Below are 23,228 nucleotides of genomic sequence, written 5' to 3' on the forward strand. Positions count from 1 at the left end.
ATGGAATGGTCTAAAATGAGCCGGCCCCGTCCAACCGGGGCACCGGGGCGATGCAAAAATGATGAGCTATTATCAGCCACTGCCTCAGAGCTATAGTGACTTTTGTCAAGAGGGTTATCAGAGCAGCCTGTCAAACAACTGTTTCTCTGCCTGACTGCTTTAGAACTGCGGATAACATTTGGGTATGTTCTTATACACAGGGTGATTGGCTAGAATTACATTTGTAAATTTGGTCAGAAATGCCCTAACTGGAAAACTTCTCCAAAACGCAGTAAAAGAAACGACACTTTGTTACGCTCCCAACAGCGCACATTTCTGTTGACAGAGTATTCATCAGGTTAACCAAGAATGATTCCACCAGCCAGTCCACGGATCATCAACGCGAGAAGCCGCCGTCAGGTCGAGACGAACCGGGGAGCCACTGCGCTTCTTCTGGACAGCATCAAAACCCCAATCAGGACCGAGCCATTTCGGGACGTGTACAACGTTATACCTGGCAAAGAGGTTGGGGGTTATTAAAAAAGCTACAGGCTATTTTCTGCCTGGTGTATAATATTCTAATCATGTTCCTAACTTGGGATGCTTTCAATCATAGTGCATGGTTGTCCTTTTCAATCAGTGTTTAATGTGGTAACAACTTCAGGCACCATCAATTGGATGTCCATCTAATAATTTACTATAGATCAAGGACCATTTTGTTTTTAACATAGATTCAGGTATTTGACATTGCACTAGACGGCAAACCAACTTCCCAGCTGTAGTCGCTGTTTTCAATTTAAAGATTTCAGGATGACAAAGAAATACAATTATAGATCTCCATTGACTAGTCACTTTCCCCAGCTGTGAGTGCAAGACTGGCAAGTGAATCTAGCCATTGACATACCGAACATAAAGAGAACTGAAGTCACAGGAGATTTGTCATGCAAAAGCATGGACAAAAGCATCTAATCTATTCCAAAACCATGGACACTCTTTGATTAGCACTCTTATCTATTTATCTTTTTTCATGGTTTATCTGGACAGCTGAGACAAGTTACAGTATTACAATCTTTTCCAGTGCATAACTTGTTGAATTGTAAACTACAGTTGGCCAGGTTCAGTACTAGTGAGTTAATTCCCTTAAATAATGTAATTAGTCAGCATGGTATCACTAACAGAGAGCCATCACTAACACAGAGTCTGCTGCCTACATACAGACTCAAATCATTGGCCACTCTAACAAATGGATCACTAGTCACTTTAAATAATGCCACTTTAACAATGTTTACATATCTTACATTACTCATCTCATATGTATATACTGTATTTTATACCATCTATTGCATCTTGCCTATGCCGCTCGGTCATCGCTCATCCATATATTTCTATGTACATATTCTTATTCCATCCCTTTAGATGTGTGTATTAGGTAGTTGTTGTGGAATTCTTAGATTACTTGTTAGATATTACTGCACTGTCAGAACTAGAAGCACAAGCATTTCACTACACTCGCATTAACATCTGCTAACCATGTGTATGAGACCAATAACATTTTGATTTGGTCAGTGCAACAGAGGAGTAGGCTAAGCCATGCTAATTGGGCTGCCAAGCTGTCTGTGATTCAGAGGTAATATGTTGTAATCCAGTTCGAGCCAGACCTCCCGTAGCTGCATGGCCATACCTTTAACCTGGAGATGTTGGGGAAACACACTAGTGACTTATCATTACAGCTCTTCTGTGCTAGTTTATCAAAATGTGTGTGTCAAATCAAATCACATTTTATTGGTCACATACACATATTTAGCAGATCTTCTTGCAGGTGTAGTGAAATGCTTGTGTTGCTAGCTCCAACAGTGCAGTAGTATCTAAGTGTGTGTGTGTGTGTGTGTGTGTAGGAGTGACCATGTGTGTAGGTGTGACCATGTGTAAAATAGCTTGTGGGAGTTTCATTTTTATAAGTTACAAGTCACACAAGCATTATAACATGAGTTTGAGTGCTGAAATCAGGCCTCTTGGGAATATGCTGAATTTAGTCCCTCACAGAACTTTTTGCCTGGGCCAATTTTGTCCAGGTAGTCGTGTAAACACTTAGTCAGGTAAATATATATTAAGTTATCGTTTTTTTTTTCAAGATTATTAATTTGTGGTGAGAGTGATCCTGTTTGGGCTGAGCGTCTTCTCACCTTAACCCACCTACCCTCTGCTTTATAATCCCTTTCTCATATGCACACAGCAGAGAGCCCATGCACCTGGTCCTCAGTGTGACTCTCACCGAGGACATGAATGGGTTTATCAGCGTCAGGGTTTACAACGTCAGCCAGGGCTAAAGGCTAGAGACATACCGCTGTGAATAACTGGATTGAGGCATGGATGGCACTACTCGGAACCTACTACTACTAACACACTTATTTACAACAGTTGGAAAACATATTGTAATTATGTTAAAGTATTGGGCATGGCCTTATGCTAGATAGTTTAGATAAATGTTATAGTCCTTACGTGTGTATGTATGAAGACTTGATTTGCTGACTCCTGAATATCACTGCACGTGATAAACTCTGAGGGTAGACAGTCATTGGAGCCTTACTGTCACGGCTCACTAGAGTGATGGGGGGTGAAGTCAGGCGCAGGAGACCACATATACGGAGTAGGGTGTTTATTATCCTAGTTCCAACAAATCCAATAGGAAAATGAACAAGGAAAAACGTACCACACCAAAAATAACAATGTCCACCTCAAAATGGTTGGAGCGCAGTCCAGCAACAAAATAAACGTCTTCTACAAAAATAATGTAGAAAACTAAAACACCCCACATAAACCCCACGACAGGCAACAAACGAACAATCCCGCACAAAAACCTAAACCCAGACAGCAAGACTAAATACCCCACTAATTACCTAACACAAAACCAGACAAAACCAAACGAAGAGGATCGGTGGCAGCTAGTAGGCCGGCGACGACGACGGCCAAGCGCCGCCCGAACAGGGAGAGGAGCCACTTTCGGTAGACTTCGTGACATCTAGCCAGCCAATAATACTGCATGAGGTCATTGATGAACCCAGGCTCTCTTTCTGGGCACTAAAGTGGGTAATTAAAAGCAATGGTTGGGTGAGCTTGAAGGTCGCATTGGTTTAATAACGATTTAATCAAGAAGGAATGCAGGGAGACAAAGACCTATTCAGTGACCATGACAACAATTGATGGTTTGTGCCACCTTATTGCCCATTTCCCAATCATTCAATTTCACTATACATTTCTAATCAAGGGAAGACAGACCAGTTGGATGTAAATTACAATCTTGATTATCCACCAAAATGCATAATCAACATTAACAATCACTATCATCGCTATAGTTAGCCTTCTCTAAGACCTATTAATAAATGGTTTATCACGATGTAGTCCTATGTGTTTTGATCCTGTTGTAAGGGGCAGTGTGCTCATTATTAAGGCATGTCCTTCAATGTTAAGTCCCCTATCTTTCTCCAGGGGGAAGTTTGCCATAGTGAAGAGGTGTGTGGAGAAGAGCACAGGGATGGAGTACATAGCCATGTTCCTGAGGAAGAGGAGGAAAGGTCAGGACTGAAGAGCAAGGTCCCTCCTCCAGCTTTGCTCTGCTGAGAACAGTACAGAGAAAAAAAAGTTACGAAAATGTATGCACTCACTTCTGTAAGTCTCTCTGGATAAGAGCATATGCTAAATTACTAAAATGTAAGCGCTGAGGAGAGTCAGCAACTTGCAGAAAGTTGCCACTCACATTCCGAACGGTAAATACCCCAAGCCCCACTGCAGGGAATGGGGGATTTATTGTGCAGTGAGTTGGAAATACCACCTGTCTCCCTCTGCCTGAGTAGGAGGGTAAACAAGCTAACCCTAAACCCTGCTCTAGCATCTGAAACGCCTCACTGACTAGAGTAGAGCAGGCTAGAGGGATGGCAGAAAGCTGTGGCTTCTTACTACCATTAGGACCAGCTGCTCATCTACTAACTATATGCACTAAAGTTACTAATTTAATTATTAGTCCAATGACTTCAATGTTGTATAAAGCTCAAGGCATTCCAGACATTGAATAGCTTGATGGTCACCATCTTAACATTGAACTTTCCTATTCATTTGAAACCGCATGTGCAATATGTTTGTTCACAAATGACTATAGCCTAATTCCTGACAAGTCTAATCAATGACTGCACAAGTCTAATCAATGACTGCACAAATACTGCACAAGTCTAATCAATGACTGCACAAATCTAATCAATGACTGCACAAGTCTAATCAATGACAACATAACATTTTACATTTACATTTTAGTCATTTAGCAGACACTCTTATCCAGAGCGACTTACAGTAGTGAATGCATACATTTCATTTCATACATTTTATTATTTTTTTCCATACTGGCCCCCCGTGGGAATCGAACCCACAACCCTGGCGTTGCAAACACCATGCTCTACCAACTGAGCTACAGGGAAGGCATAAGTCTAAGAAAGGATTTTTTAAATGTTTATTGAAAATGGAATACCATCAGAGATGTGGAATTGTGGGTGAATATTTGTGTTAATAATTGTGTTGGGGCTGCTGTATGTATTTCTGTGCTTTAGAGATGATTGCTGTGTAGGTCAACGGCAGTACTCATTCTGAGAGATTTATAGTTCTGACCATATTACATTTTGTTTGTGTTACATTGTATTCATGTTTTCATCTCGATTTTGAAAGTGCCCAGTGAGTGATATCTTGGCTAGCTTGGCTAGTAGCTCTAATCTAGGCAAATTGGAATGTGAGGGAACGTGACTTTGAAGCATCACTCTCTGCACTATTGAGTGGTCCGTCAATGCACGGGAGAGAAAAACCAAACAGAAATGCTCTGAAAAAAGGTCATCATTGTGAATTGAAATGATCTCATACTATTTGGTCAGAGACATCTACAATACAACAGATAATTAGCATTTTCTCACTTCGGTAGTAAATAGCGCGGAACTACCTTTTGTCTGGTATTAAATCAAATCAAATAAATCAATCAAATTTTATTTGTCACATGCGCTAAATACAACAGTTGTATACTTTTACTGTGAAATGCTTACTTACGAGCCCTTTCCCAACAATGCAGCGTTAAAAGTAAGAAAAGAACATTCCAAAAAATAATAACACAATTGATATCAATAACAAGGCTATATACAAGCAGTACCGGTACCGAGTCAATGTGCAGTGTAAAAGTGTGTGTGTGTGTTTTTTTGTTTAATTATCCTTGTAGAAGTCCTCAAAGGAAAATTCTGAGAAGTAGGGTCATTTCGCCAGTCCCCATGAGGAAAAATTATGTTTTAGGCTCAGGTTCTTAAAAAAACTGTGACCAATAAATTTGATTTGATTTAGGGTTACAATTATGGTTAAGGTTGGAGGTTAGGTTTAGAAGTTAGGGCTAGGTATAGTGTTAGGCTTAGGGAAAATAGGATTTTGAAAGACAAAACTAAACTATGTGAGTGGTGTCAATATGCATGTGTGCGTGTTGGAGAGTCAGTGTAAGTATCTGTGAGTAGCAATAATCATTGGGCACATGGACTATGGTGGTCTGCTTGAAACATGTAGGTATTACAGACTGGGTCAGGGAGAGGTTGAAAATGTCAGTGAAGTCACTTGCCAGTTGGTCAGTGCATGCTCTGAGTACGTGTCCTGGTAATCCGTCTGGCCCATGGCCTTGTGAATGTTAACCTGTTTGAAGGTCTTACTGACATTGGCTACTGAGAGCGAGATCACAGTCGTCCAGGACAGCTGGTGCTCTCATGCATGGTTCATAGTTGCATGCCTCGAAGTGGGAATAGAAGGTATTTATCTTGTCTGGGCAGCTTGCGGCTGGTTTTCTCTTTGTAATCCGTGATAGTTTGCAGCGCTGCCAAATCCGACGAGCGTCAGAGCCGGCGCAGTAGGATTCAATCTTAGTCTTATATTGATGCTTTTCCCGTTCGATGGCTCGTCGGAGATCGTAGCGGGATTTCTTATAAGCATCCAAATTAGTGTCCCGCTCCTTGAAAGCGGCAGCTCTAGCCTTTAGATCAGTGCGGATATTGCCTGTAATCCATGGCTTCTGGTTGGGATACAGTGCATTCGGAAAGTATTCAGACCCCTTCCCTTTTTTCACATTTTGTTACGTTACAGCCTTATTCTAAAATGTATTAAATAAATGTTTCCCCCAATCTACACAGAATACCCCATAACGACAAAGCGGAAACAGGTTTTTAGAAATGTCTGCAAATGTAGTAAAAAAATAAAAATTGAAATGCCTTATTTACATAAGTATTCAGACCCTTTGCTATGGGACTTGAAATTGAGCTCAGGTGCATCCTGTTTCCATTGATCATCCTTGAGTTGTTTCTACAACTTGATTGTTGTCCACCTGTGGTAAATTCAATTGATTAGACATTATTTGGAAAGGCACACACTTGTCTACATAAGGTCCTACAGTTGACCGTGCATGTCAGAGCAAAAACCAAGCCATGAGGTTGAAGGAATTGTCCAGAGCTCTGAGACAGGATTGTGTTGAGGTACAGATCTGGGGAAGGGTACCAAAACATTTCTGCAGAATTGAAGGTCCCCAAGAACACAGTGGCCTCCATCATTCTTAAATGGAAGAAGTTTGGAACCACCAAGACTATTCCTAGAGCTGGCCGCCCGGCCAAACTGAGCAATAGGGGGAGAAGGGCCTTGGTCAGGGAGATGGCCACTCTGACAGAGCTCCAGAGTTCCTCTGTGGAGATGGGAGAACCTTCCAGAAGGACAACCATCTCTGTAGCACTCCACCAATCAAGCCTTTATGGTAGAGTGGCCAGACGGAAGCCACTCCTCAGTAAAAGGTACATGAAAGGCCACTTGCAGTTTGCCAAAAGGTACCTAAAGGACTCTCAGATCATGAGAAAAAATATTCTATGGTCTGATGAAACCAAGATTGAACTCTTTAGCCTGAATGCCAAGCATCACGTCGGAGGAAACCTTGGCACCATCCCTACGGTGAAGCATGGTGGTGGCAGCATCATGCTATGGAGATATTTTTCAGCGGCAGGGACTGGGAGACTAGTCAGGCTTGAGGGAAAAACTAACAGAGCAAAGTACAGAGAGATCCTTGATGAAAACCTGCTCCAGAGGACTCTGACTGGTGTGAAGGTTCATCTTCCAATAGGACAACGACCCTAAGCACACAGCCAAGACAACGCAGGAGTGGCTTCAGGACAAGTCTCTGAATGTCCTTGAGTGGCCCAGCCAGAGCCTGGACTTGAACATGATGGAACATCTCTGGAGAGACCTTAAAATAGCTGTGCAGAGACGCTCCCCATCCAACCTAACAGAGCTTGAGAGAATCTGCAGTGAAGAATGGGAGAAACTCCCCAAATACAGGTGTCCCACGCTTGTAGCATCATACCCAAGAAGACTCAAGGCTGTAATCGCTGCCAAAGGTGCTTCAACAAAGTATTGAGTAAATGGTCTGAATACTTATGTAAATATGATATAAAAAAAAAATGATACACTTGCAAAAATGTCTAAACTGTTTTTGCTTTGTCATTATGGGGTATTGTGTGTAGATTCAGGCTGTAACGTAACAAAATGTGGAAAAAGTCAACGGGTCTGAATACTTTCCGAATGCACTGTATACGTACGGTCACTGTGGGGATGACGTCGTCGATGCAGTTATTAATGAAGCCGGTGACTGATGTGGTAAAGTCCTCAATGTTATTGGATAAATTCTGAACATATTCCAGTCGTTGTGTAGCAAAACAGTCCTGTAGCTTAGCATCTGCTTTATCGGACCACTTCTGTACCACACTGGTACTTCCTGTTTGAGTTTTTGCTTGTAAGCAGGAATCAGGAGGATAGAGTTATGGTCAGATTTGCTGAAGGGAGGGCAGGGGAGAGCTTTGTATGCATTTCTGTGGCTGGAGTAAAAGTGGTCTAGAGTTTTGTCGCCTCTGGTTGCACAGGTGACATGCTGGTAAAAATGGGGTAAAACTGATTTCAGTTTCCCTTCATTAAAATCACTGGCCATTAGGAGCACAGCCTCTGGATGCGCATTTTGTTGTTTGTTTATGAGTTGATAGTAGTGGCTGCCTACACCATAGGATAATGCAGAACGACGATGCCCGACCCCGAGACTGTCTCAGGATGCGAAGGCCGTCTCCAAGCGGTTCAGGTTTGAGGAGCCATTCAGCTCCCTACAGAAGATAATCTTCTGATAGATGGGTATGAGAACTCCTACTGTAGATGGACTCTTTACTGATTCTATATTGTTTACCACACACCACACTGTCTCTACTCCACAAGCCAAACTATATCTCTGTTTGCCTGCATTGCATTTTAATGAATTAAACTCCTGACGTTGTTTGTTTGGTGCCATTCTTTCACTTTCTGTTTAATGTTGTGGTTCATGTTTGCTTGTTTGCCATTATTTTCCTAATGTTCATACAGTATGTTCAGAATTCACAAGTACAATGTATTTTGCTATCATAACTTGTATAAAGCCATATGACTGTTTATTTCCACGTTTATTTCCCACATTTTACAGATCTAATTTTCCCTGTAAAATGTCACATCCAAATAAATCAATCTGAAAACATAGAATACCTCCTTTTGAGGGTTGGGAGACAACATTTCTGGTTGTTCAGATACTGTACAGATCAACTGGAACCATTGCCTAAATGTTTCTCAAGTGCTGGATATTAAGATATGGCTTTGGACTAAGCATTTACCAGTGTTGGGGTGTACTGAACTAAATGTGGTTCAGTTAGTAATTCAACTACATTTTGCACATTGTGGTAGTTCAACTAAATTCAAATATTTGTAGTGTTTTCAATAGTTAATGACTTTATTGCCATCTAGTGGTGTAGGTAACTAATGGAACGAAACACTACTTTTTTTGCAAAAATAAAAGTAGGCAAGAATTTTCCAAAAAAATGTTGGTCATCAGACCTGGCTAATTCTCACCTGAAACAATTTTTTTTGTGTGTGTTTAATAGGATAAATGACACGTTTTGTTAACATCATAGTACAGAGTTATCTGTTCTTGCTATTTGTATTCTATAACATTGCAGATTGAGTAATATCGTTTACTTAACATCTTCCAGTGTGAAGTAATTGGTGGCTGGTAAACTCTTTTCAGAGTAGCTTCCCCAACACTGCCAATTTACATTGTTAATCTGGAGAAATGTTCATAAGATGCATTGTATTATACTAGGAATATGTTGTTGTTTTTTACCACTGCATATGACACAATTGCTGCGCTGTCATTGTCCTTTCATTCTCCCAAGGAGGATGAACATTTTGCTCAGGACAGCACTGAGCAAAATGAATATGCATGACATTTTATGGACGTAGCACTTTTTTCATTTTCCCTGTATGTAAATGTCATGTACACAGTAGCATCAATAAACATTGGTCAAATCATCAACATTACTGTGGTTATTCCAAACCAAGAGGCAGCTTGTGTATGCCCTTTTGTCTAAATTAGTGTCCAATGGTATGCACTGCACTCTGGTGCTTTTTTCAAATATGACTATCTACACTTCAATTCATAAAGCTATGGCGACGCCATGCCTGATGACATGGGGACAATTGCAGCAGTTCTACCTACATCACACTGTAGTTTTGGTGACTGGTGAGCAGATCAGGAGGACCAGCTGCCTGTCTCAAGTCCCTCTGTCTTATTTGACGGTGGTGTGAAGGTGAGAAGGTCAATACGCTGACCCTCTCTAAGCTGCAGCACTGCCTGCGTTAAATTCCACCTAGTGCCGCCAGGGAAAGGGAGAAGGGTACTGTATGATGAACAACAGCATGCAATTGCATTATATGGATCAATCAATTTCCTCTAAGAGTGTATTTATATAGAATAATATTGATGAGTACCTACCCAAGTGTTTGGGGGTCTCTTACTGAGGATGTGTAGAGGTAGCCACCATCTTTAGATCCTGTCACTGGGATTTTGATCTGAAACATAAAAAGTTATATTAATATCTTGCAAACAGTGATGGATAATGGCAATGCTGGTGATGCTCCTAGTTGGTTCCCATACAGGAGGAATGACCCCCAGAGAGCTACCTCAGCGGTGTAAGGTTCCACCCGGTTGTGTCGGTCAGACAGGTGGATGTTGTGGACCTTCAGGGGTGGTGCTCCCAGACTGTCCATGGCTCTCTGGTTGGCTTTCAGCTGCTCCAGGGCTAGACGGTGGTAGTCCGACCGCGAGAAGTTCTCTAGCAAAGAAAACAAAGAGTGGCAGGCAGAAATACTTACATGAGCACATTTTGCTTTCATTCACTTTATTACATTCACTCTCTAACATTAAAGAACAATGAATGATCCATGGAAACACCTACACTGAGTGATACTTACTTTGCAGAAGGTAATACATTGTGCCGCAGCCAGCACCAGTCAACAAGGTGGTGTAAATGGCCATCTGCTGGAGTTTGCTTGTTGAGACCCTCATGATTGTTGCTTAGAGTAGCAAACTCACAGTACCAGTGACAAGAATACCCTGGGGAGTGGACTGTATAACGACAGATATACAATGTTATAAAGACGTTCTCCAAAATGTACAAATTCCACAAAACACATCTTTTTTTTAACCAAAAACCATCCCACATTTCATCAGAATCTTTGCGTCAAAAGGAGCATACATTCAGATAATTTGCACAATTGATCATCCAACTCATGAAATAATCATATTTCTATTGGATCTGTTACTCTTTATTGTCGTCTTTATCAAATCTATTTTGTTAAAGGGATAGTTCACCCAAATTACATTGGTTTCCTTACGTTGTAAACAGTCTATGGACAGCAGTCCATGCTTTGGTTTTGTTTATTTGGCCACTGTTTTAAATGCTAGCTTTTTAGCATTTTTGGCACAAATCCAATGCAAATCAATGGTACCTATATTAACATTTCCATGCTTCATGTCCACATCATCTGTAAGTAACTTCATTGAGTTACACAATACATTTTTGTTGATACCTTAGGATGATTTTGACATGAAGCACAGATTAAATCAAAGCATGGATTTGTGTCCTACCTTGTCCATAGACTGCTTACAGGGCAAGGAAACCAATATATACATTTTTAATTAGGGTGAACTATCCCTTTAAAGCTAAGATCTTTAGTTGAAACAATAACAAAGGGTCGCCCCGCCTGTGTTTTAGTAAAAAGCTGCGGGATGGGCCTGGAGAAATGTAACCACTCTCAAATGTATAGACATAGCTATGGATGCAAGGACTGACCATCCATGATAAACATAATTATAGATTTAACAATGTTTTGAGGCTATACATTGTTGACATTTACATTGTTTACAATCATTAGGCCTAAAACAAGCTTATATTTTGAGTTCTGATGGGGTACGACCATTGAACTAAGCTCATGAGGCATTTATAAGTCATATTCCTGAATAATCAATAGCCTTAGTCCAAAAATGGATGTAGCAACTAAGGATTCTAATTGTAAGGGTAGGTCAAACATTAAAATGACAATTTTCTCTTTTACTGACCACATTCTGTGTGACTGGGTGCAGTAGAACTATACTTGTACAATGAAAGAATGAGGTTTGGGTAGGGCATTATTTATATATATTAAAAAAGTAGACAGGTAGATAGTAACAGTCCAGTGTCTTGGAGCAGAGAAAGCCAAGACAAAACTACTTAAAACACAAGACTACCCTGAAAACCCACTTAATACCTCACACAGGTACAAATTTGCACATATTACAGTGCCTATAGAAAGTCTACACCCCCTTGAACTGTTTTCAAGTTTTTCTGCCTTTAATGAAATCTAAAAAGGGATTACATTAGATATTTTTCCTACAGGTCTACACAACCTGCTCCACATTTTCAAAGTAAAAGAAAGTTATGGAAAATGTTCCCCAGTCCCTGAAGGTGACAAGCATACCCACAATAATACTTAAAAATACATAGGGATCAACAACTTTGCATTAACTCCATATTACTGGCCTGAATGACAAAGTGAAAAGAAAGACACCTGTGCATCTTACATTACAAAGATATTCATGCCAAAGACACACCAGAATGGCTTTCCAATAGGTGTTGAGTGTTCCTGAGTGGTCGAGTCTCAGTACTGACTTAAATTTGCTTGAAAATAAAGAAGGTATGAATATTGCCGTCTACCAATGATTCCCAACCAAATTGAATGAGCTTGAGCAATTTTGACAAAAACAATGGATATATGTCGCCCTAAGAGTTGTGCAGTTGGTAGAATTTTTTGAAAAATGATTCACAGCTGCGACAGCTGCCAAAGGTGCTTCCACCAAGTACTAATTTTCCAATTTGGAAAATGTTCTATGACTTTCTATCACTTTGGAAATGTGTAGTAGAGTAGGTTGTATAGATCTGTATGAAAACAAATGTAATGTAATCCTTTTTAGATTTAATTTTCTGACAGCAAAACGTAAACAGTTCAAGGGGGTGTAGACTTTCTATAGGCACTGTATTTCTTAAAATGATCCCCTACAGTATATTCATATTAGTGTCAGTCTATACTGATCAAAAATAGAAATGCAACTTATAAAGTGTTGGTTCCATGTTTCATGAGTTTACATCCCTGTTAGTAAGCATTTCTCCTTTGCCAAGATAATCCATCCACCTGACAGGTGTGGCATATCAAGAAGCTTATTGAAACATGATTATTACACAGGCTCCCCTTGTGCTGGGGACCATAAAAGGCCACACAACACAATGCCACAGATGTCTCAAGTTTTTAGGGAGAGTGCAATTGGCATGCTGACTGCATGAATGTCCACCAGAGCTGTTGCAAGACAATTTCATGTTAATTTCTCTACCAAACGTCATTTTAGAGAATATGGCAGTACGCCCAACCGGGCCTCATAACCACAGACCACGTGTAAGCAGGCCAGCCCAGGACCTCCACATCCAGTGATCACCTAACGCCTACGGGATTGTCTGAGAACAGCCACCCGGACAGCTGATGAAACTGAGGAGTATTTCTGTCTGTAATAAAGCCCTTCTGTGGAGAAAAACTAATTCTGATTGGATGGGCCTGGCTCCCAAGTGGGTGGGCCTATGCCCTCCCAGGCCCACCCATGGCTGCGCCCCTACCCAGTCATGTGAAATCCATGGATTAAGGCCTAATGCATTTCAATTGATTGATTTCCTTATATGAACTGTAACTCGGTAAAATCTTTGAAATTGTTGCATGTTGCGTTACAATTTTTGTTCAGTAAGGTTATAGGTTAGGCTTCTTGTGGCAACACCGCCATCTAGGGTATTCAACGTGCAATTAGAGTCTTTTGGGGGTAAGCGCAACCAAGGATAGCACTGTAGCGCAGCCTTGGAAATTCATTCAAGCAAAACGTTCTTTTAGTCTGGTGTAGGCATTTCGTTCGAAGACTTTTACAACTAAATTACATTTAGAGGAAAATGCACTACTCTAAAAATATAATTCAGACTGTCATCTACAACAACAGTTCAAGAAGAGAATGAACTGAGGACATTAATGCTGTATTTATGGGAGTCGCCATATTGCTGCCTAAACCTAAATCTAACCTAAAACTGGCTTGGGCTGAAACCAGTCATTGGCTGAAACACATCCATACATTTTAAAATACATGTAAACGTTATGTAAATACACGAAAATAGAATAATTACCTAATGTCGTAATTTGTTTTTATAACAAAAAATGCAACCACAAAAGAGGCGCGACGTCCATATCACGTGATGAGACTTCACGTTCTATGTACACGTCACACGCAAGCTGTCTAGAAAAAAAAAACGGTGTTATGAAAGTTGTTACACAGTTATATCACCGCGACAAGAGCTCTACAGAAGCATTTTATTCACATAACCGAGTCATCTGCGTCAACGGTCGTCGAGGGCAATACAGAGAAGAGTAGGTAAGGACATCAAGCTTGTATGTAAACCAGTTTTAATTAGTGCTGATTGCGGAACTCATTCAACAAGGACAGCATTGCAACATAGTTGCCAGGAAATTCGTGAAGTTGTACGTGTGTTACTGTATTTGTTCTTGATGTCATGCAGAACATAGACTTACCATTTTCATGTCAATTATGAAATTCTTTGTCTAGTCTTTAAGTTACTTGTGTAAATCAATTGAGACCTCGAATGTTCCTATTATTTGTAATGATTTGCATTTGTAATTTGTAATTATCAGCACCCCACCCTAGTTCTAGTCTATATATCTGTAATATGGATACCTTGAGATGAATATAGCTATCGCGGGGTTGAGTTTACTAAGCTACACCCTATCCATAACAGTGCATCCCACCATGATATCTAACGTTAGTGTACTCATTATGACACTGCACCATTTTAGGTCTGATAGGAAGGAAGCCTTTATCAACTGTGCACATTGCACAAAGACCCAAGATAAGTCCTGGACATACAGTGCATTCGAAAAGTTTTCGGGCCCCTTGACTTTTTCTACATTTTGTTAAGTTACATCCTTATTCTAAAATGGATTAAATACATTTTCCCCTCATCAATCTACACACAATACCCCATAATGACAAAGTGAAAACAGGTTTTTAGAAATGTTTGCAAATGTATTCACACACACACACAAAAAAACTTATTCAGACCGTTTGCTATGAGACTCAATTGAGCTCAGGTGCATCCCTTTTACATTGATCATCCTTGAGACTTTTTTACAACTTGATTGGAGTCCACCTGTGGTAAATTCATTTGATTGGACATGATTTCGAAAGGCACACACCTGTCTATATAAGGTCCCACAGTTGACTGTGCATGCCAGAGAAAAACCCAAGCCATGAGGTCGAAGGAATTGTCCGTAGAGCTCTGAGACAGGATTGTGTCGAGATACAGATCTGGGGAAGGGTACCAAAACATTTCTTCTGCATTGAAGGTCCCCAAGAACACAGTGGCCTCCATCATTCTTAAAGGGAAGAAGTTTGGAACCACCAAGACTTCCTAGAGCTGAGCAATCAGGGGAGAACGGCCTTGGTTAGGGAGGTGCCAAGAACCCGATAGTCACTCTGACAGAGCTCCAGAGTTCCTCTGTGGCGATGGGAGAACCTTCCAGAAGGACAAGCATCTCTGCTGCACTCCACCAATCAGGCCTTTATGGTAGAGTGGCCAGATGGAAGCCACTCCTCAGTAAAAGGCACATGACAGCGCACTTGGAGTTTGCCAAAAGGCACATAAAGGACTCTCATACCATGAGAAACAAGATTCTCTGGTCTCACGAAACCAAGGTTTAACTATTTGGCCAGAATGCCAAGCGTTATGTCTGGAGGAAACCTGGCACCATCCCTACGGTGAAGCATGGGGGTGGCAGCATCATGCTCTGGGAATGTTTTTCAGGGACTGGGAGACTAGTCTGGATCAAGGGAAAGATGAACGGCGCAAAGTACAGAGAAATTATTGATCCCTGCTCCAGAGCACTCAGGACCTCAGACTGGGATGACGGTTCATCCTCCAACAGGACAACGACCCTAAGCACACAGCCAAGACAACGCAGGAGTGGATTCGGGACAAGTCCCTGAACAAGTCCCTGACTTGAACCAGATTGAACATCTCTGGAGAACCTGAAAATAAATAGCTGTGCAGCGACACTCCCCATCCAACCTGACAGAGCTTGAGAGGATCTGCAGAGAAGAAGGGGAGAAACTCCTCAAATACAGGTGTGCCAAGTTTGTAGTGTCATACCCAAGAAGACTCGAGGCTCTAATCGCTGCCAAAGGTGCTTCAACAAAGTACTGCGTAAAGGGTCTGAATACTTATGTAAATGTGATCTTTCAGTTTTGTATTTAATACATTTGCTGAAATTTCTAAACCTGTTTTCACTTTATCATTATGGGGCCACTGTGTTCTTGGGGACCTTCAATGCTGCAGAAATGTTTTGACATTACACAATCCTGTCTCGGGGCTCTACGGACAATTCCTTTGACCTCATGGCTTGGTTTTTGCACTGACATGCACTGTCAACTGTGGGACCTTATATAGACAGGTGGGTGCCTTTCCAAATGATGCCCAATCAATAGAATTTACCACAGGTGGACTCCAAGTTCTAGAAACATCTCAAGAATGATCAATGGAAACAGGATGCACTTGAGCTCAATTTCGAGTCTCATAGCAAAGGGTCTGAATACTTATGTAAATAAGGTATCTGTTTTTTATTTTTAATACATTTGCAAACATTTCTAAACACCTGTAATGTAACAAAATGCGGAGAAAGTCAAGGGGTCTGAATACTTTCCGAATGCACTGTAGGTTGGATTTGACAGAATTGAAAGGAGCAAGACACTGGTTTCTTTCAAACCGTTTCCTTCCCAACTCCCTGTTCCTCTCTGCTGTCAGTCATGTTTGGTTCAGTAGTGGTGGGCGTTGGGACGGCAGGCTTTGTGAGGATCAGAGACATGCTAGCCCCTCTGCCTTCCAGTGCAGCTGAGAAGCTCAGTGTCAAAGGCTTCATATCCAGGTGAGGCACCAAGACATCTCATTGTTTGCTGACAGTAAAAAAAAAACACGAAAAAACAATGGTTGCAATATACGAAATAAATAGAAACCTTGTGCACAGCAGTGTGTCCAGGTGCTGGTTTTGGCAGGAACAACTAGTATTAAATAGCAACAGTAAAAAGCACACGCTGAAAAAAAGATGGCCGACCTTGATTTTAGTGCTTATTTATTTTATACACTGAGTGTACAAAACATGAACAACATCTTGCTAATATTGAGTTGCACCCCCTCCTTTTGCCCTCAGAACAGCCTCAATTCATCTGCGCGCACATGGACTCTACAAGGTGTCAAGTGTTCCACAGGGATGCTGGCCCATGTTGACTCCAATGCTTCCCACAGTTGTCAAGTTGGCTGGATGTCCTTTGGGTGGTGGAACACTTGATACACACAGGAACCTGTTCGGTGTGAAAAACCCAGCAGTGTTGCAGTTCTTGACACAAACCAGTGCGCCTTGCACCTACTACCATACCCTGTTCAAAGGCACTAAAATATTGTCTAGCCCATTCACCCTCTGATTGTCACACATACACAATCCATGTCTCAAGGCAGGAACCTTCCCTGTAGCTCAGTTGGTAGAGCATGGTGTTTGCAACACCAGGGTTGTGGGTTCGATTCCCACGGGGGGCCAGCACAGAAAAAAAAATGTATGAAATGTATGCATTCACTACTGTAAGTCGCTCTGGATAAGAGCGTCTGCTAAATGACTAAAATGTAAAATGTAAAATGTAAGGCTTAAAAATCCTTATTTAACGTGTCTTCCCCCCCTTTCATCTACACTGATTTAAGTGGATTTAACAAGTGACATCAATAAGGGATCCTAGCTTTCTCCTGCATTCACCTGGTCAGTCTGTCATGGAAAGAGCAGGGGTTCTTAATGTTTTGTACACTATATTTATATATATTTGCAGTGCAATGACCTTTGTTGCACTGAAAATATGAAATAGATAAGCACTAAAGTCAAGGTCAGTCGCCTGTCATTTTTCAGTGTGCGCTTTTTAACTTTTGTACTACTTCAATATTGTAGAGTGAAGCTCCAGGCGATAAAATCATATTACGTGATCTTGTTTAATGGTGATATATAGTCACTGACCTGTCCTGTACTCGATCACAGAGGCAGCAGCTGGGGTGTGTGGATGACTTTGTTGCCTGGGTCGTGCACACTGTAGCAAACCTTTACGCAACGGAACAATTCAACTGTGCTCTTGACAAGTTCATGTAGTCTGTGTTTCACTCCATTTCAAATCAATTTTCCCCTACTGAATACAACTCTGGTGCCGTCTTCCCATAGGAGGACCCTAGAGGAGCAGCAGGGAGTGAAACAGATCACTGTCGAGGATGCCCTGAGGAGAGATGACATAAAGGTGGCCTTCGTCTGCACTGAAAACGCTGCGCATGAGGAAAACATCAGGTAAAACTATCTCTTACGGACCCCATGTCTTTGACGGTCCTCTGTCGTAGTTGTTTAGTTATCCCTTCATCAGTTTTGTTTCTGTCTGAAGTGCTCTTACACAACAGAGCTGTAGTTTCACCATGTTACAAATCACCACTAGGAGTCAGCACTGGAGCACGTGTCAAGCTTCAGTACACTGTTGCTTTTCTTTCTCAGTCCACTGAGGCTCAGTCTGTAGGTTAATTAACCATTCATTGAGCCTGGCCCATTTATTAGGCCCTCAGACAAACTGTCTTAACAATTGTAGTTCATAAGCAATGTATTATACAATGTTGGGACACACTGAGACACACAGTAACACGACAGTGTATCAACAAATGTCACCCGGGGGGCTCCTCTGGCATTCACATTATCCTGAGCAGTCTCCTCCCTCTCCCACAGCTGATTACAATATGTGTAGCTGTTTGATGTCCACCTCTCAAACCCTGGAGAGCATGACCAAGGCTACTGCTCTCTAATGGCCCTCATTATGACTGCAAACTGTAGCGAAAACACACTCTTAAATTATGCTTTCCACTCTCCCTCTCACTGCTAAATGTTAGGAGTGTACAGAGAGGCATAGACGGGCTGTTAAAGAATGGAGAGTTATTTTAGGATGGTTAATGAGGGGTGTTGAGAACATAGCCTGGAACTGTCTAGCAGTGAAACATGATGGCTTACTGTCTAAATGGAACAGCAGGTACTGCCCTTCATACTGTGAAGGAAACGAGAGGTAAAGGGGGGGGGGGAAAGCCCTGAAATGTTCTTGAACTTTTTCATATAGGATACTTCATTATCTTCTTTTGTTGTCAATTTAATTGGAAGCAATGTTTTTAAGAGAGTTCAAGAGTGGTCAATGTGAAGTTCTCCAAACTCTGAACACCCTGGGTTATTGAAACATTGACCAACGGCTCTTACTGGGAAGTTTGGGATATTAAGTTACATTTGAGTTGTGCATCTTCCTAGTACAGAAGTCTTTTAAAACTTCTTCATAATTTTTACTAATGTTTTGTTGAAGCAAGGTCTCTTTGACACCCTTCTTGGCTACTCAAACAAACTAAATTATCCTATACTATTTTGCATGTTCTAACGGAGCACAGGACATTTCTGGAAGCTGGGAAGCATGTCTGTGTGGAATATCCTATGGCCATGACACACAAGACTGCCGTGGACCTCTGGGACCTGGCTCAGGAAAAAGGTGAGCTGGACATAATCATTGGGAGAGATTTATTTTGGTTAATTCGAAGTGTATAGAGAAGACACGGTGAAGTATTGATGACATTAAGGGGAGGATGTAGTAGACGCGGATCTTAACTAGTACTCATCACCTATGTATTTAATGTTCTTTGTCTACTATGTACCTAGGAGTGGTCCTGCATGAGGAGCACATAGAACTCCTGACAGCTGACTTTAAGCAGCTGAAGAAGGACATAGCAGGGAAAAAGCTGGAGGAAGGATCCCTTCACTTCACAGGTGAGAGACAGAGACTGGAACAGAGAGTAAAGCACAAAAATCCCAGCACCATTGATGCATCACCTCAAATACAACACTGATACATCACCTAAAATACAATACTTGCTACAGAAAATAACTGCATCACATGTATCAATTTGATGTACATCGTTCAGGTCACAGGGTTCGGAATGAATATTTCATTCCAGAGCTTTTGATATAGTATAGCTTCCATCAAAGTGACTTGTAAAATGTTTTCTCAGTCTCCACACTACACCCATTGGGGTTGATGTGAAAGAGAGCCAGCCTGTGGCGTGAGACAGGCAGACAGGTCTCTGGTGTGAAATACAGCAGGGTGTTTTTGATGAAGTCTAGAGGTGCATGTCAAACAGCACCCTATTCCCTACATAGTGCACTATTGTCATTGGTAGTGTACTACATAGCGAATGGGGTGCCATTTGGGATGCGGACTAGCTCTGTTCTATTTCATCAGAGCACTGCTGGGGAACAAGTTAGTTAATGCATATGAATGGGCTTCTCCTAAAGCAGCCGTGACTGAATAATAAATCATAGTTATCAACTTGAAACGCTCCACACAACCTCAGATGACAGACAATATTTTATAGCGGCTGACTTTGACTAAGAATCGTAGCGGAGAGCGAGTGGAGGAGCCAGAGGGAGTCGTTTCTGACATTTGAGTCAGGGCAGTTTTAGGAGTTGGACTGTAGGAGGCAGCAAGCACCAAATGAAGTATAACTGTATTTGTTGGGAAATTCACTTCAATGGTTCATGTTCATTTTATGCTTTATGGTGTGATATATATATATATATATATATCTCTATCTATCTAACAGCACCACAACAGTGTATGTACTGCAATGTGATGAGTACAAAATCAATACAAAAGGCAAAATGTGTGCTAACCAGTCCTAAACGTGACTAGATGATTGACAATGAGCCATTGGATTACATGTCCCTTTACAACTACTTCTGACTGTAGTTTTCCTATGTGTCGTCTGATAGGAGGTCCTCTGAAGCCGGGCTTTGGGTTTCCAGCTTTCAGTGGCATCGCCCGGCTTACCTGGCTGGTGGATCTGTTTGGAGAGCTGTCTGTCACCGCTGCCAGCATGGAGGAAGACCAGGAGAACAAGTACATGAAGATGACCACTCAACTCATGACTAAAGAGCAGAAGTATGTACTGTACATTAGAATCAAGTAATATTATCAGATAATGTGTCATTCACAACACCTCAAACCTAGCTATTCAGTCAGCACCAAACATAATTGCCTTTATTACATCTAAAACAAATACTGGTAGTCCAGCCCTGAAACTTTGGGTTAACTATAACCTCCTTGTAACATCTTATGGTTTTAATACAGGCCTCTCACGTGGATTGAGGAGCGGGGTCCTGGCCTGCCCAGAGTGAAGAATATCAACTTCTGCTTTGACTCATGCACCATGACCCAGCTTCCCCCGGCTGCCAGGGAGCCGGTGGGTCTCTTCATGCAGGACCTGGTGCTCTTCAGTCAGAAGCTGCTGGGCCAGGTGCCCCGTGACCAGCTCCATGCCGAGCGCCACAGGGTCCTCCACTGTCTGGAGCTGGCCGACCGCATCCAGCAGCTGAGCCAGCAAGGCCAGGGATCAGCCCAAGACGCCTAGAGACACAGTGGGGTCCCAGCAAAATTACAGTAACTTTACCAAAATTCCCAGGTTTCCCAGAAATTCTGTTTTTCTTTTTCAACGCTAAGCCTACTGGTAGATGTCCAAGCGCACAAGATCCGGCCATAAATAAGCCTTCTACAGTACAGCTACTGTAACATGCTGTACTACTGACAGACGCACTTGCAACGTCTTTGAAATGTTAAGGGATTTTATTCATAAATGAGGGAAAGGAGATGTGCAATGCCTTTCAGAAAACAAATAGGTCTCTAAGGCATGTCAGCTTATTATATTAGGGTTAGGCTGTTACTCACAACAGACCTCACATGTACTACATCTTCACATTGATGAAAGGTCCGTTAATGGTTTGATGTTTGCATTGTTACTTATTCAAGTTAATCTACATTACATGTACTATAACATTCTGGTGGTTGAACACAGCTCACGATGCATTTGCTGGTGGTGCTTTTATATGTTCATGACTTATTTATCTCATATGACATTTATTGACTTATGTTGTTTAGCTACCGTGCACTCAGAAGTGGAAAGCAAAACAGTGTCATACCAATCCTTGCATGTTCAAATCATTCACGCTCTACAATAGGTGTTTGCCTGATACCTCAGGTAAATATTGCACTGATGAATATTTAGATAGCTCTGGCAGGTGAAAGTGTGTTATTTACACTGCAACTTCAAAGTTCTCAAAATGTTGTTAGACTGCAATTGGCACTTCTGTTTTGAAGTATTATTTGATTAATGTTCATTATTTGGAGAGGGAGTGTATTATCATGTGTTGACAAATTGACAGTGTTGCTTTATTCTATTTATTCAACCATAAAGCGCCGTTTTCATTTACAAAGACGTGACGCCACAGCTGAAAACACTTCCCTGGTGTTGGCACTAAATAAATCACTCTTGTGATTGTTCTTGCAATGCGCTTCCCTTCCCCTTTCTCTCTGTTTCAAAACTACTTCTGCATGGCTGATGGTCACGAAACTTAAAAGACAAAATCTTCTTTGTGTATGTGAAAAATTGTACTGTACACTCCAAAAAGTCTTAAGGTTGCAATTCGATGGTAGAACGTCTCCCCAGCGACTATCCCTCTGAATGGGGCCACAACAGAAACCAGTATTTCAACCATCTCCAAATTAGTGTTGTATTTAATTCCGGGATGCTGACAGACTGAATTTGTGCCTTAGTGGCCTGCTCAGTTCTCTCCATTGTTAACATCCAAGTCAGTCCCATCTAATGATGTCTATGGTTCCATCCCGTGTCACACAAGTACACACTACCCAGAGTGGTTTGGACACTTTTAACTGGGTGTCACTGGAGTGTTATTAGCAATTTATAGGGAGAGAAAATGACATTTCTTTATCAGTTGAAGAGGGAGAATTGTACTGTTATATTGGATTATAATGCCTGAATGTTTACATGTTTTGAGTGTATTGTAACTGTATAGTTTGCTATAAGATTCATAATTTGCTGTTATCCATATTAATAAAGTGTGCCTGATTGATCATCTTATATGATTCTGGCTTTACATCCTTGATGAACTGGTCACAAGATGTCATAATAGTACATGGGACTTATAGAGCGCTCTTCAAGGACCCAAAGTCACTACAAAAACAAACAAATTAACAGGAGTCAAAACATCAGACTAAACAAGAACATGAATAGAGGGGCTCAAGGAAGGGAAAGAGTGTGATGTGTTAGTGTATGGGTTGGGATTTGGATACTAACACGGTTTAGGGTAAGGCTTTGGGTTAGGTGCTGCTCATTATGGTGAAGAGAGGAGGGTTTTTGTAGTGTATTTCTTTGTGTGTGGGGGGGCTTAAGGGTAGGCTTTGTCAAAGAGGTGGGGCTTTGGGATGGACTGAAAGATGGTGATGGACTTAGAGCCACAGATTGCTGGAGGGAGGAGCAACCCTGGAGAAGGCCCTGCCGCCCAAGCTCTGGAGCTTTGCCCTGGGGATGACAAGGTGGCCTGCTGTGATAGAACAGAGTGCGCGTGTAGGTTGGTAGGGGAGAAGGTCTGAGAAGGTTTTGTATTTATTATGGATCCCCATTACTCTTCCTGGGGTCCAGCAAAATGAAGGCAGTTATACACTAATCTACTACCACATATCTTCAACACAAAATCCATGTGTGTGTATAGTGCGTATGTTCTGGTGTGTGTCTCTTCACAGTCCCTGCTGTTCATATAAAGTGTATTTTTATGTTTTT

The 23,228-nt window shown here is 41.6% G+C and overlaps 2 protein-coding genes and 1 long non-coding RNA gene across 8 annotated transcripts; 2 read left to right on the forward strand and 1 right to left on the reverse strand.

Annotated features, from left to right (window-relative positions):
- The first annotated feature begins 77 nt into the window (after positions 1-77).
- On the forward strand, positions 78-3,628 carry LOC115157083 (uncharacterized). The gene is made up of 2 exons (XR_003868384.1): positions 78-504; positions 3,466-3,628. It is a non-coding gene; the product is annotated as an uncharacterized LOC115157083 (long non-coding RNA).
- coa1 (cytochrome C oxidase assembly factor 1) lies at positions 2,621-13,712 on the reverse strand. 5 transcript variants are annotated; one of them, XM_029704993.1, is made up of 6 exons: positions 13,617-13,710; positions 10,339-10,492; positions 10,048-10,199; positions 9,860-9,936; positions 9,584-9,734; positions 2,621-3,057 (listed from the first exon to the last, which is right to left on the reverse strand). In XM_029704993.1, the coding sequence occupies exons 2-5, from the start codon at positions 10,430-10,432 to the stop codon at positions 9,617-9,619; spliced, it is 441 nt and encodes a 146-aa protein (XP_029560853.1). In that variant the 5' UTR covers positions 10,433-10,492; positions 13,617-13,710; the 3' UTR covers positions 2,621-3,057; positions 9,584-9,616. The 5 variants fall into 5 exon arrangements, with proteins under 5 accessions (XP_029560853.1, XP_029560848.1, XP_029560851.1 ...); XM_029704991.1 differs by lacking the exon at positions 2,621-3,057 and adding an exon at positions 3,452-3,590 and having other exon boundaries at positions 13,617-13,709; XM_029704989.1 differs by lacking the exon at positions 2,621-3,057 and adding an exon at positions 3,455-3,593 and having other exon boundaries at positions 13,617-13,709.
- Positions 13,713-13,728: 16 nt separating this feature from the next.
- On the forward strand, positions 13,729-22,529 carry LOC115157081 (biliverdin reductase A). 2 transcript variants are annotated; one of them, XM_029704986.1, is made up of 7 exons: positions 13,729-13,861; positions 16,305-16,425; positions 17,752-17,871; positions 18,993-19,090; positions 19,258-19,365; positions 20,368-20,536; positions 20,726-22,529. In XM_029704986.1, the coding sequence occupies exons 2-7, from the start codon at positions 16,307-16,309 to the stop codon at positions 21,003-21,005; spliced, it is 894 nt and encodes a 297-aa protein (XP_029560846.1). In that variant the 5' UTR covers positions 13,729-13,861; positions 16,305-16,306; the 3' UTR covers positions 21,006-22,529. The 2 variants fall into 2 exon arrangements, with proteins under 2 accessions (XP_029560846.1, XP_029560847.1); XM_029704987.1 differs by having other exon boundaries at positions 13,757-13,857.
- The last annotated feature ends 699 nt before the right edge of the window (positions 22,530-23,228 follow it).

The sequence above is a fragment of the Salmo trutta genome, chromosome 21 (genome assembly GCF_901001165.1).
Source record: "Salmo trutta chromosome 21, fSalTru1.1, whole genome shotgun sequence".
In the NCBI taxonomy this organism is placed as follows: Eukaryota; Metazoa; Chordata; class Actinopteri; order Salmoniformes; family Salmonidae; genus Salmo; species Salmo trutta.